The sequence below is a fragment of the Leptodactylus fuscus genome, chromosome 1 (genome assembly GCF_031893055.1).
Source record: "Leptodactylus fuscus isolate aLepFus1 chromosome 1, aLepFus1.hap2, whole genome shotgun sequence".
Lineage (NCBI taxonomy): Eukaryota > Metazoa > Chordata > Amphibia > Anura > Leptodactylidae > Leptodactylus > Leptodactylus fuscus.
The window spans coordinates 101,294,565-101,306,756 of record NC_134265.1 but is presented as its reverse complement, the minus strand read 5'-3'; the positions used below and the strand labels follow the sequence as shown (position 1 = coordinate 101,306,756).

Sequence of the window (12,192 nt, the reverse complement as noted above, 5' to 3'; positions counted from 1 at the left end):
AGAGCAGACTGAGAACACAGACACTTCTGGGGTGAACAGAGAAGGCTAATTAGCATATGAATAAAAACGGACTAATTAAAAAACTGCTGAAGCAACTTACAAACAAAAGATACTTGTGGAATAGCCTTTCTGAAGGCTATGCAAGGATGTGCTTAGCTAAAAATGACTTTTGCCAATGATAGAGCCCCTTTAACCTTTTCAATCATGCAAGATGCTTTGCAAATATAACTGATAATGTTTAGAGATGAACGAACAGTGTTCTATCGAACACATGTTCGATCGGATATCAGGCTGTTCGATGTGTTCGATTCGAATCGAACATCACGTGGCAAACTCCAAAAAAATTTGATTCCCCTCCCACCTTCCCTGGCGCTTTTTTTGCACCAATAACAGCGCAGGGGAGGTGGGACAGGAACTACGACACCGGAGGCATCGAAAAAAATCGGAAAAAGTTATTGGCTGCCGAAATCAGGTGACCTCCATTTTAGACGAATAGTGAATTTCAAATCCGGGTCATATGAGAATGTGAACTTTGTGACTAAGAGACAGGGATAGCTGTACAGGCAGGGATAGCTAGGGATAACCTTTATTTAGGTAGGAATGTTATTAAAAATAACTTTTTGGGGCTCTATCGGGTGTGTAATTGTGATTTTTGTGACATAAACTTTTTCCAATAGGAATGCATTGGACAGTGCTGATTGGCCGGAGTATGGAACTCGACCAATCAGCGCTGGCTCTGCTGGAGGAGGCGGAGTCTAAGATCGCTCCACACCAGTCTCCATTCAGGTCCGACCTTAGACTCCGCCTCCTCCGGCAGAGCTAGCGCTGATTGGCCGAAGGCTGGCCAATGCATTCCTATGCGAATGCAGAGACTTAGCAGTGCTGAGCCAGTTCTGCTCAACTACACATCTGATGCACACTCGGCACTGCTACATCAGATGTAGCAATCTGATGTAGCAGAGCCAAGGGTGCACTAGAACCCCTGTGCAAACTCAGCTCACGCTAATAGAATGCTTTGGCCAATGCATTCTATTAGCCCGATGAAGTAGAGCTGAATGTGTGTGCTTAGCACACACATTCAGCTCTACTTCATCGGGCTAATAGAATGCATTGGCCAATCAGCGCTGGCCAATGCATTCTATTAGCGTGAACTGAGATTGCACAGGGGTTCTAGTGCACCCTCGGCTCTGTTACATCAGATTGCTACATCTGATGTAGCAGTGCCGAGTGTGCATCAGATGTGTAGTTGAGCAGAACTGGCTCAGCACTGCTAAGTCTCTGCATTCGCATAGGAATGCATTGGCCAGCCTTCGGCCAATCAGCGCTGGCTCTGTAGGAAGAGGCGGAGTCTAAGGTCGGACCTGAATGGAGACTGGTGTGGAGCGATCTTAGACTCCGCCTCCTCCAGCAGAGCCAGCGCTGATTGGTCGAGTTCCGTACTCTGGCCAATCAGCGCTGGCCAATGCATTCTATTAGCGTGAACTGAGTTTGCACAGGGGTTCTAGTGCACCCTCGGCTCTGCTACATCAGATTGCTACATCTGATGTAGCAGTGCCGAGTGTGCATCAGATGTGTAGTTGAGCAGAACTGGCTCAGCACTGCTAAGTCTCTGCATTCGCATAGGAATGCATTGGTCAGCCTTCGGCCAATCAGCGCTGGCTCTGCCGGAGGAGGCGGAGTCTAAGGTCGGACCTGAATGGAGACTGGTGTGGAGCGATTTTAGACTCCGCCTCCTCCAGCAGAGCCAGCGCTGATTGGTCGAGTTCCGTACTCTGTCCAATCAGCACTGGCCAATGCATTTCTATGGGGAAAAGTTAGCTTGCGAAAATCGCAAACTGACAGGGATTTCCATGAAATAAAGTGACTTTTATGCCCCCAGACATACTTCCCCTGCTGTCCCAGTGTCATTCCAGGGTGTTGGTATCATTTCCTGGGGTGTCATAGTGGACTTGGTGACCCTCCAGACACGGATTTGGGTTTCCCCCTTAACGAGTATATGTTCTCCATAGACTATAATGGGGTTCGAAACCCATTCGAACACTCGAACAGTGAGCGGCTGTTCGAATCGAATTTCGAACCTCGAACATTTTAGTGTTCGCTCATCTCTAATAATGTTGAGCCATGCTAAGTTTTTATAATGTGATTAAAATAGTGACTAAAACTTTACACTGTGTTAGGCTAAGGCCCCAAAAAGCGCTGTGGAAAAAAATGCGGCAGAAACGCAATACAATTTTTTCAACAGCACTTTTCACAGAAAATTCACAGGGTTTTCATCTGTGAACTTTCTGTCCCTATTACACCTACCGTATTTTACGGACTATAAGGCGCACTGGACTATAAGCCGCATTGCCCATGAGCGCCTTATAGTCCGTCTCGGTTCATATATAAGGCGCACCGGACTATAAGCCGCAGTCCGGTGCGCATTATATTTTCTTGAAAGCGGCGGCAGGCAGACTTTGCCAGCGGCCGCTTAACCCCCCGCGTGCCAGCCGCTTCTATTGGAAGCGCTCGGCAGGCGAGGAGGGGCTCTATCAGCAAAATCATGCTGATAGAGCCCAACCGTAATATTGTGAAACTTACCGAGCGGTGCAGGGTGGGCGGGCATTCAGGCCTCCTCTTCCTCCGATGTTCCGTCCTCCTCCTCCGCCGCTCGCTGATAATGGCCTGGGCGCATGCGCAGTAGTAGAAGCATTATGATATTGCGCATGCGCCCCGGCCATTATCAGCGAGCGCCGGAGAAGGACGGAACATCGGAGGAAGAGGAGGCCTGAATGCCCGCCCGCCTTGCACCGCTCGGTAAGTTTCACGTTCTGTTTCAGCATGACAGCAGGGCTGCCGGACACTTCCCATTCATTTCTATGGGAGCCGGCATGCGAGCGCTCCCCATAGAAATGAATGGACTGCTTTTTTCCATTCATAGAGCGCTCGCATGCCGGCTCCCATAGAAATGAATGGGAAGTGTCTGTCCATTCATTTCTATGGGGAGCGCTTGCATGCCGGCTCCCCATAGAAATGAATGGGAAGTGTCTGTCCATTCGTTTCTATGGGGAGCGCTCGCATGCCGGCTCCCATAGAAATGAATAGGAAGTGTCCGGCAGCCCTGCTGTAACGCCGGCGTGTACTGCTGTGATACACGCCGGCGTTCCGTACTGTGAATGCACCCTTACGGTGCCTTTTATGTATGTATGGAAGCGGCACGCAGACTTTGCCGCCGCTTCCATCCATATATAAGGCGTACCGGACTATAAGCCGCACTTACGATTTCTGAGGAAATCGTAGGTTTTTATGTGCGCCTTATAGTCCGGAAAATACGGTATATGGAAACGCCAGTGTGCGACCTACCATCTTGGCCGCAGGAACTGCAGTTCTTACTGCAATCCTTTTTTATAGACCATAATATAGGGGTATGGGTATCCATAGGATACTCTTACATAGGAATGAGTTTATCACGGGTTTATATGCCGTTTAGTTGCTGCGGACTGAATCTATCAGGCCTGGTGAATATTAAAGTAGCAAAAAAGTCAATGGTACCGCACACTCTAAAATTATATGTGGTGCTAGCGAAAAAAGGTCCTTCGACCCAAATATACTAGTGAAAATAGATTTTGCTGCACACACTGTTTTGTGATCAAAGGAATATAGAGATTTATTTTACAATATAGTTAACGCCTTTTGACACAATGCAAAATATTGGCATAGAAAGACAGGCTAGATCAATTGGATATGACGTTTCGGTCCTTAGACCTTCATCAGACGCGATCTAGTGTGGTAGAAGGATCAGTATAAGTGTCAAGGCATGACTTGACACTTATACTGATCCTGCTACCACACTAGATCGCGTCTGATGAAGGTCTAAGGACCTAAAAAGCGCTATATTCCTTTGATCACAAAACAGTGTGTGCAGCAAAATCTATTTTCACTGGTGAATATTAAAGGACCTGTGTAGAACCGACCCACAGGTTTGGCTTCCTAATCAGTTTCACTAAGGCAGCAGTATATTCACATTGGCGTTTTATTGTATCTACCCGTGGACTCACCTAGTTATACTATCTTTAGTGTGTGAAATATCAAAGGTGGGGGAATGGAGGTTGTAGCCCTCTCCAGCTGAAATTGGCCTATTTAGTTATTTATGTGGGGTGTCAACCCAGCTGTGTATTAGGGGCTCTCCACCCACTACATCAGTTACAAACATTATAACAGGTCTAGTTGTATTTATAGAGTCCTATTGCTTGGTTTTTATGGTGGGGACACGAAAGGAATAAAAATTTTAATAGAAAGAAATAAAAGTCATGTTTTAGCGTTATCACTTTGACTAAGGGGTACCCTTTTTTATTTCAGTTTATTCATGGTACAACCAACCCAGTGTGTACAAGCTATTAACTTTTTAGTATAAGAAAAATATAATGAACAGTAAATGAAGGTAAAACATACCCTCAGACAAACAAGGGAAATCAAAATATCAGTAAACAATGTATCACACCTATGTTGCTACCTCCAGTCAAGAGTATGAATCAATTACACCAACTGTATACTGCACCAACTGAATTACGCCTGCCTAAAATAGATCACAAAAAATATGTGAATCATTACTATATACATATATTTATAGTATGTTTTTAATATGCATGTTTTAGTATATTAAATCCCTCATTGTTTATTCTGTAATTGAACTGTACTGTTAGCAATGTATTTTTAATAAATATGCTTGTAGGGTGAACTAAATGGACATAAAGGCCTTGTCCCCTCTAATTTTCTGGAAGAAGTGCCTGATGATGTTGAAGTTTACCTTTCTGATGCACCATCTCGATACCCTCCAGACACTCCAATGCGAACAAAAGTCAAGAGGGTAAGGTGTTGTTCTTTGTATATTGACACGGCATATAATGTAAAATCCTGATTTCTTAAATTATTGGTTTTAGTGAACTGTCATTTAAGGAGATTCTTTACCTATGACTACTACATCGGTAATATAAAAAAAAAAGTCTAAATTTCTGACAAGGCTCCTAGGCCCACTTCTGGGACATGGGACATACTAATACTAAGGATGCACTGCCAAGTAGCCCCATGGAAAGGAAAGACAATGGTTGTTAGGCAGTGTCTTCTTACCAACACGATTGTCAAACTATTTAGCTGACAGCAGAGAAGTAGCTTGATATAAGTGAAGCTGTACTGATGTTTCTTTTCACTGCAGCAAATCAGGTCTAATAAGAAATGCATAATAAAGCTAGTTTATAGACTAGTCCTTACCTGAGATAATAAAGGGGTATTCCCACGTCGCATACTCACCAGTCTTCACTGTTGTAAAATCTTCTTTCTTCCTGGTTTCTTGCATCATTTGGTGGGCGGGGTTTCACATGCAACCTGTTGTTTATCTCCGCCCCCAAATTACATGTAGCTCCACCCACCCATATTGGACTATGAAGTACAGGCAGCCGCAACTCCATTCTGTGTTACATAAAGAGACTGCCTGTCTCTGCCATAATGAACACAATTGAATTAGCTAGCCTGATAACTGGGAGAACAGAAGAAATGAAAGCTGCTCCTCTCCCCTATCTGCTAACAGGAAGCTAGGTCACGTGGTGTAGACACAGGAATAGCTAGAAACACAGGCTGGCTCCCATGCACTTAGCCCCTCCTCCCTCCCCCCTGAGAGCAGACAGATACATCACTTGACTTTTGAGCAGATAAGTCAAGGACTGTGCCCACAATGAATTGAATAAAGTAAGATAGTGGACAAACAAAGCAGTTTTGCTGAAGCAATGTATTTAGGAAAAGTCTTACATCCACATTAACAAGCAGTATAGATAGGATCCTTGTGTTGGGACAACCCCTTTAATGGTCTAAGGACCACTGCCTGGATCTCAATGTCCCTACAGCAGTGGCAGATCCTAACAATAGGGTGTGTCCCTAAACACCACCAGTCATTAACAAAAACTATCCACCTTCCACTTCTTGAAGTACCACCATCCCTGTCTCATTTAGTGCAAAACACATGAAACTGCTAAGTCAGGGATATCATCACTTAGCCATGATTCTGTGGAAAACAATAGACTGCACTGCCTGAACTCACTCCTTTTCAAGACTAAGGGTAAGTTCACACGGAGTAACGTGCCGCGTGATGTGGCACGTATACGGCGTGAGACTTTGAGCAAAATCACGGCCGCAAAATAACGCCGCGTATACGATCCCGGCTCCCATTGAAATCAATGGGAGCGTATACGGCGCTCAAAGTCTCACACGCCGTATACGTGCCACATCACGCGGCACGTTACTCCGTGTGAACCTACCCTAATGCATGCAGTCCATTCATCTTACTTCTTACATTTCCAATGATAATTGAAGGTACAAAGGACTTGTCTCCTCTGCTCCCAGGGGTAGATCTTTGACCCCTAAATGGCCTCATGACCTCTCTAGGGAAAAATAAGCTTGTGTTAGTTCCCTGTGGTTTTGACTTCTTAACCACTTCAGTACCGGGCCAATTTGTGGTCCAGAACCAGACAAATTTCGGTTTATTTTGTACGTGCATTTTTGAGGGCTTTAACATTTTTCTCATACGTCTCATTCAACTAATTTTTGCGTCTTTTTTCATGGACACATAGGGCTTTATTTTTATGTTGTTTTTATTTTCAAATATGTTTTCATTTTTTTATATTCGGGAAAATATAAACAAAATAGGGGAATTGTGTCTGTTTTTCACTTTTCTTTTTTTAATAACACAAAGTGCAACTGGGATCTGTTTTTTATGCACTCATTCTGAACGAGTTTTACGTTCAGAATGAGCGGAGCGTATACTCCGTGTGAAGGCTCCCTAAACTAGTTTTTCCTCTCCATTATGGCAATTTTTATTTGTATGGTGTTGTCGGAGGTGGAGCTATAACCTTTAATAACGGCATTTTATTGGCGTAGTATTTTACTTATTTTTTTTATTAATTTATTTACATTTTTTTTTACTTTTTTATTTATTTTTTTATGTTTCTTTTCTTTTCAGATGGTGTCCCCTTTGGGGACATCCGATCACTTTTTTCTTCGTTGAGGAGGCTGATTTCTCCTATAACTGGGGCTGGTACATTAACTCCAGTTGCAGAAGGAATACAGCCTCCTGCACTCTGTATACTCAGTATACAGAGCTGATCTGGGTCCTGAAGGACCAAGCAGCTCTTGCATGACACTGAGCCCGGCAGATCACGTGACCGCCGGGTCAGAGGGCGGCCGCATCATTGAGCGCTGTATACACAGCGATTGAGAAGGCAGGGAAGGGAATAAACCTTCCCTGCCATCTCTCTGGGAGCTCTGGCTGAAGTTTCAGCTGGCTCACAGTATCAGCAACGTCCGTACCGGCACGTCCTGTCAGAACAAGGCAACCACTTCCCGGATGTATAACGTCTATGGGTGGTCCAGAAGTGGTTAATGGCCAATAGCTGGTCTCCAGTATAGCTGGTGAATGTGTTAGCAGCCTGATCCTATTTATTTGATCCCGATTTTCAGCAGGGAATCCATATTCTAAGGCCTCACCCATCCTTGTTAGTGGATACAGTCACTGATATACCCTTTTTAGCAGGGAATACAGTCTCTAGAGAAATCATCCCACTATTGCCTTGAAGAGTCCTTGCTGCAGGCTCTGTCTGCATAGTCACAGCCACACAGTAAAGGTATGGGGTCTCCTCATGCTAAATCCATTGAAGAGGCAGAACAGACCCTTATTGGACCATAATGGCAGGGGGTGGGGGTCACCTCCCAAGCACAGTCCAGACTTGGCAGGTCAGGTAAGGTTGCAGGTGGCAGAAACAGTTGTGCCCACATTTTGGTGCATGTTATGGGGCAAATCACATTTTAGTGCATGTTATGGGGCAAATAGAGCAAGTACTAGGGCTCCATCAAACTGGGTACTTTGTAGATGCGGCCAACCCTATTCATTACCTCTGAAGTAGAGTAGTAGTAAGAATCTCCCTTGATACCACCTGTAAGACAGTCATTACACCCCCCAAAGCTCTGCTGGCCAGGGGAAGAGATATGTGAAACAATGCACTTGCTAATCTACCACGTGTCTAGCCTCTGTTTATCAGCCATATCCAGAGTCCTACAGCCCATTATGCTCCCACATTGGATCATTATGCCACATGACCCTATTGGGAACAGTTTATTAAAATATATCCCATACAAAAAATAGTTGTATGGGATTCTTGTCCAAGATAACGTAAAATTCTGTATTTCTAAGATTTTTATGCCTTTTTACCATGAGAAAAAACACTAAACATCAATATAAATAGCAGAACAGGCTTATACACATAAATTACTGCCCATAAAGCAGCTATGAGGCTTTATTACAGCACGATATGCTACTGTATGGTGCCTCTGTGATACAAAAAAATGTATCATGTCCATCATGCTGTAATAGTTTACCAGTGTTCCTCTGTAATAAATTAAAGGCACAGAATGAGACAATGTAATTCTGCTGAAGGCCAATCACATGGATCCATATTATGGCCATATTTCATATTTACGTGAGACCTAATGTTGAGGAAATGATGAAAATTGAAAACATCAAAATTATGCATGTATGTATTCCATAATTTAAGAGGTTATTCAATTTCTAATATAGATGGCTTATTCTTAGAATAGCTTATCAAAATTAGATTTGTGAGGGTCCGCTTGCCAAGACCCCCCACATTTGCTGTTCGGGGACAGCGCAGCTCCGAGTAATATTTACATGCCAAGAACCATGCTGCTTATTTGCCCCTATTTTGTAGTGGCAGTTTTTGGTACTTCAACACTGCCCCATTCAAGTCTATGGGATCGATATTAGAAATTGGATAATCCCTTTGTTTATTTTTCCAAATTCCGCAATTTGCTACTGTGCAAACTCTTGAGCAGTTTAATGGGTCATACGTCACTGCATACCAGTTTGTTTCTCTTTCAGTTCAACATTTGTCTGATGTCCTTTACATTCAAAAGTTTAATGTATTATTGTGTTTATGCCTTGTTATGGTGACGGTATTTTTGCACTAGTTTTTCATTTATTTTAATGCCATTTTGTTTATATATATGAAATCCACTTTTTAAACCTAATTTTTTTACATTACTTTTGTTTGTGTCATCACTGCTTTATTTTCTGTTTTGTCCTGGCTCATCTACTTTGGAACAGAAGAAGAGTGTACATTTCACACCTTAATGAGGCAGTATAGCCTTCACGTAAGTCAACAACTGAAGATACCAATGGTTTTTCTACTGACACAATGCAGAAAATGTTCTTTCAAATTAAAGAACAATAACAGTAAACCACATAATAATGTATGGGAGCATTTTGTAACATGATTACCAAGTTTTTATATCTTGGACAGAAATAGAGTTGCTCTGGTTATGTGGCTGCTGATCAAACAGTCTACACTGACAATTCCTTACAATTCAATAACACATTGAAAAGTGATGGTAAATTAACCCGTGCTTGACAGAACTATGTTTCAAACTGCATGTGCTGTTTCTTGCCTTCCCTGGTTAGCTATATTCCTTTTGACCTCCTTCCGAACCCAAATGATCTGTTGTACAGAGCAAATAAAAAAGAGAATGTTATTTACACCTGCTAAAAATCTAGCCCTCAACGTTCTGTCAAGGTACATAAAAACTTGTTACTTGATCTTGCTAATGTTACAAACCTCTCATATATTTTAGACACAGAAAGTCTTAATATGATATGAGGTGTATGTTTCAAAGCCATTATACATGCCTTAAACCTTTTTTTTTTTTTTTTTTTTACTAAAAAAGAAGTCTCCTAATGCTAATTCCTCCTAATGTAGACTTACAAAACCTTATGGCAGTACATATAACTGAAGCACTACCAATTTTGGAAGTCTGAAACATACAACTCAGCTATAGAGTTCCTTACACACATTGAAACCATGGTATCTTCAGGTGTGTAAACATGGGATGTTTGATTTTTTTTTTCCTAAGTTTTAGATGACCTTGATTTCGAATCAGAATCAGACTGAAGCCTGCACAACCAAACAAACAATGAGCAGCCTAGAGCTAGAACATTTTTTCCTTATTTCAACTTTGACATGGATGCCACCTAGTGGTAGGATTGTGCTTTTCCAGCTAGATCTTAAAATTGTACAGTAGATATAACAATTGGAATTGGTTGTGAAAAAAGCTCTAATCTTATTCTGATTCCAATTAAGGCTCAAGTAAATTTAGCTGTGTGACAACCCTTTCAATTTACTAATTGGATCATTGAATGAAAAGCTGTATTTTTTTTTTGTAAAAGGAATGCAAGCGCAGGTTCTACAAAGGATCTGCATCTTCAGCACTTTACGACTGTAGGGTACACATGCCTGCCCAACACATATGTACCTATTTAACCCTGTGTAAGATCGTAGGAATCAATAGTATCCATTGCTAGATAAACAGTAGGGAGTGCAAGCACTGTATCATGCTACGTTGTCATCACTTTTGAACCTTTATTTTATAGGCTCCATCTGAGAATACAGGTACACCAAGAAGAGCACCTTCACCAACGGTTCATCTACATTCTATGTCACCACCATCCTCCATGGGTTCAGGGAGTCCCATGAGAAGCAGAGATCGCGCTTCAAAGAAGAAAAAAGGTCTGCTGTCCAAAGGAAAAAAGCTGTTAAAAAAACTTGGGGCTGTAAAATAAGTTACTTCGGACAAACAATTAACTTTATCTAAATTTTACATGTAAGGTAGACTAAGGCCTTGAGACGGGATTTTCATCTTGTACATTTACAGTATGATTTGCCATTAATGTCTCATATATACAGTACATGTCCCATCTCTAGAACCCATATCTCCAGAAGGAGGTCCTCTAACCCATACCACCTATTCACTTCTATGGGAGTTAGTCGAACAAGTGTCCTCGGCTGTTTATGTGATGCTTATAAGTAAATGGAGAGATGCAGTGGTCACCGGCCAGGTCACCAGGTGAGCTGGAGCTCAGGAGACCCCTATTAAGAAGACAGGCACTAGTCCCAGAGGTGGGACCCATATGTATTAGACATTTATGGCATAGCTACAGGATACCCCATAAATATCTAAGATGGAAATATTCCTAAAGGGCATCAGGCCTTAAAAAAAAACTATCAGTACAGTAACTCTTCCAGCTGATTATAAACATGCTTCAAAGATGGCTGTACGTGTGATAAATAATCCACAAGGTAAACATTGGCCCAATTTTCAAGCTACTTAGTTATTTGCAGCCTTGATGTTTTTGCCTTACTTGATGCACAATGATTTGTAATGTTCAATAGATGTACAGATTATATTCTTTGTAGGTTTTGTGTGCATCCCGTTGTATTCGAATTGTATCATTGTGATTACAAAAATCATTAAGATTCTTGAAAGGAACAGGAAATTCCAAATGTTATATATTTCAGTAAACATGTATGTCAGATCCCCTTCCTTGTTATGTTGTTACAACCAACCTGCAACCATGCAACTGGTATCATTTGCAGCCAAGTAACTGTTAGTGTCACTCCAGTCAGATTAACGAGATGAGAATTATACACTTAATTTCAGATTGGCATCTTCAAATGTATCATTACTGCAAAAATCCCTGTTACTATTTTGTAAGTAAAGTCCATTTGTAGGTTCTTTGTACTCTTTATACATGATTTTCAGACTGCCTTTCTTTTGTAAAATGAAGGTTTACAACTAAACACTCCCCTCATTGTGTCTTCAGAGTGTACATAAACTGTAAAATAATGTTGTGCTAGAATGAAATTTAAGATTTACTGGCCTAAAAGTGATTAAAGTGTTGTGTGGGTGTGTGCATGTGTACATTTGATGTGTAAATTATTTTATATAAATAAATTTGATATTTTCTACAAAGTATGCGATTATTTCTTAATTAAATGGTGCCAATGGGAAGTACATTTTATCCCACAAAAATCATGTTGACAGAAAAATAAAAAAAAATGGCTTATCTGAGAGATGAGGAAAAAAAACAAATTAAACAAAATTACTGTGTGTCATGTTTTGCCTGGGTGTTTTCCACATTAAGCTAAGAGTAGTACTTGTTTAGATCCCCTACCACTCCAGTTCTAGCAGTCTGATGGGCCCCAAAGTCTTTGATTGTTTTTTAGATAGAGATACGCTACACCCAGTAACTGGCATCAGAGGTGATATGACATGTATGACACAAGAATGCTGAGACCAGTGACTGGCTGCAATGGTCACATG

General features: G+C 41.8%; 1 protein-coding gene across 8 annotated transcripts in view; it reads left to right on the top strand.

The window, feature by feature from the left end:
- The window catches only part of RIMBP2 (RIMS binding protein 2), a 351,407-nt gene extending 339,566 nt beyond the window's left edge, over positions 1-11,841 (top strand). For 6 of the 8 annotated variants that reach the window (XM_075274789.1, XM_075274730.1, XM_075274757.1 and 3 more), the window contains 2 exons: positions 4,712-4,846; positions 10,463-11,841. In XM_075274789.1, the coding sequence (XP_075130890.1) occupies positions 4,712-4,846; positions 10,463-10,651 (324 nt within the window). In that variant the 3' untranslated portion in view covers positions 10,652-11,841. Of the gene's footprint in view, positions 1-4,711; positions 4,847-9,142; positions 9,190-10,462 lie in introns of all 8 variants that reach the window. The other 2 variants (XM_075274773.1, XM_075274765.1) reach the window with 2 other exon arrangements.
- The last annotated feature ends 351 nt before the right edge of the window (positions 11,842-12,192 follow it).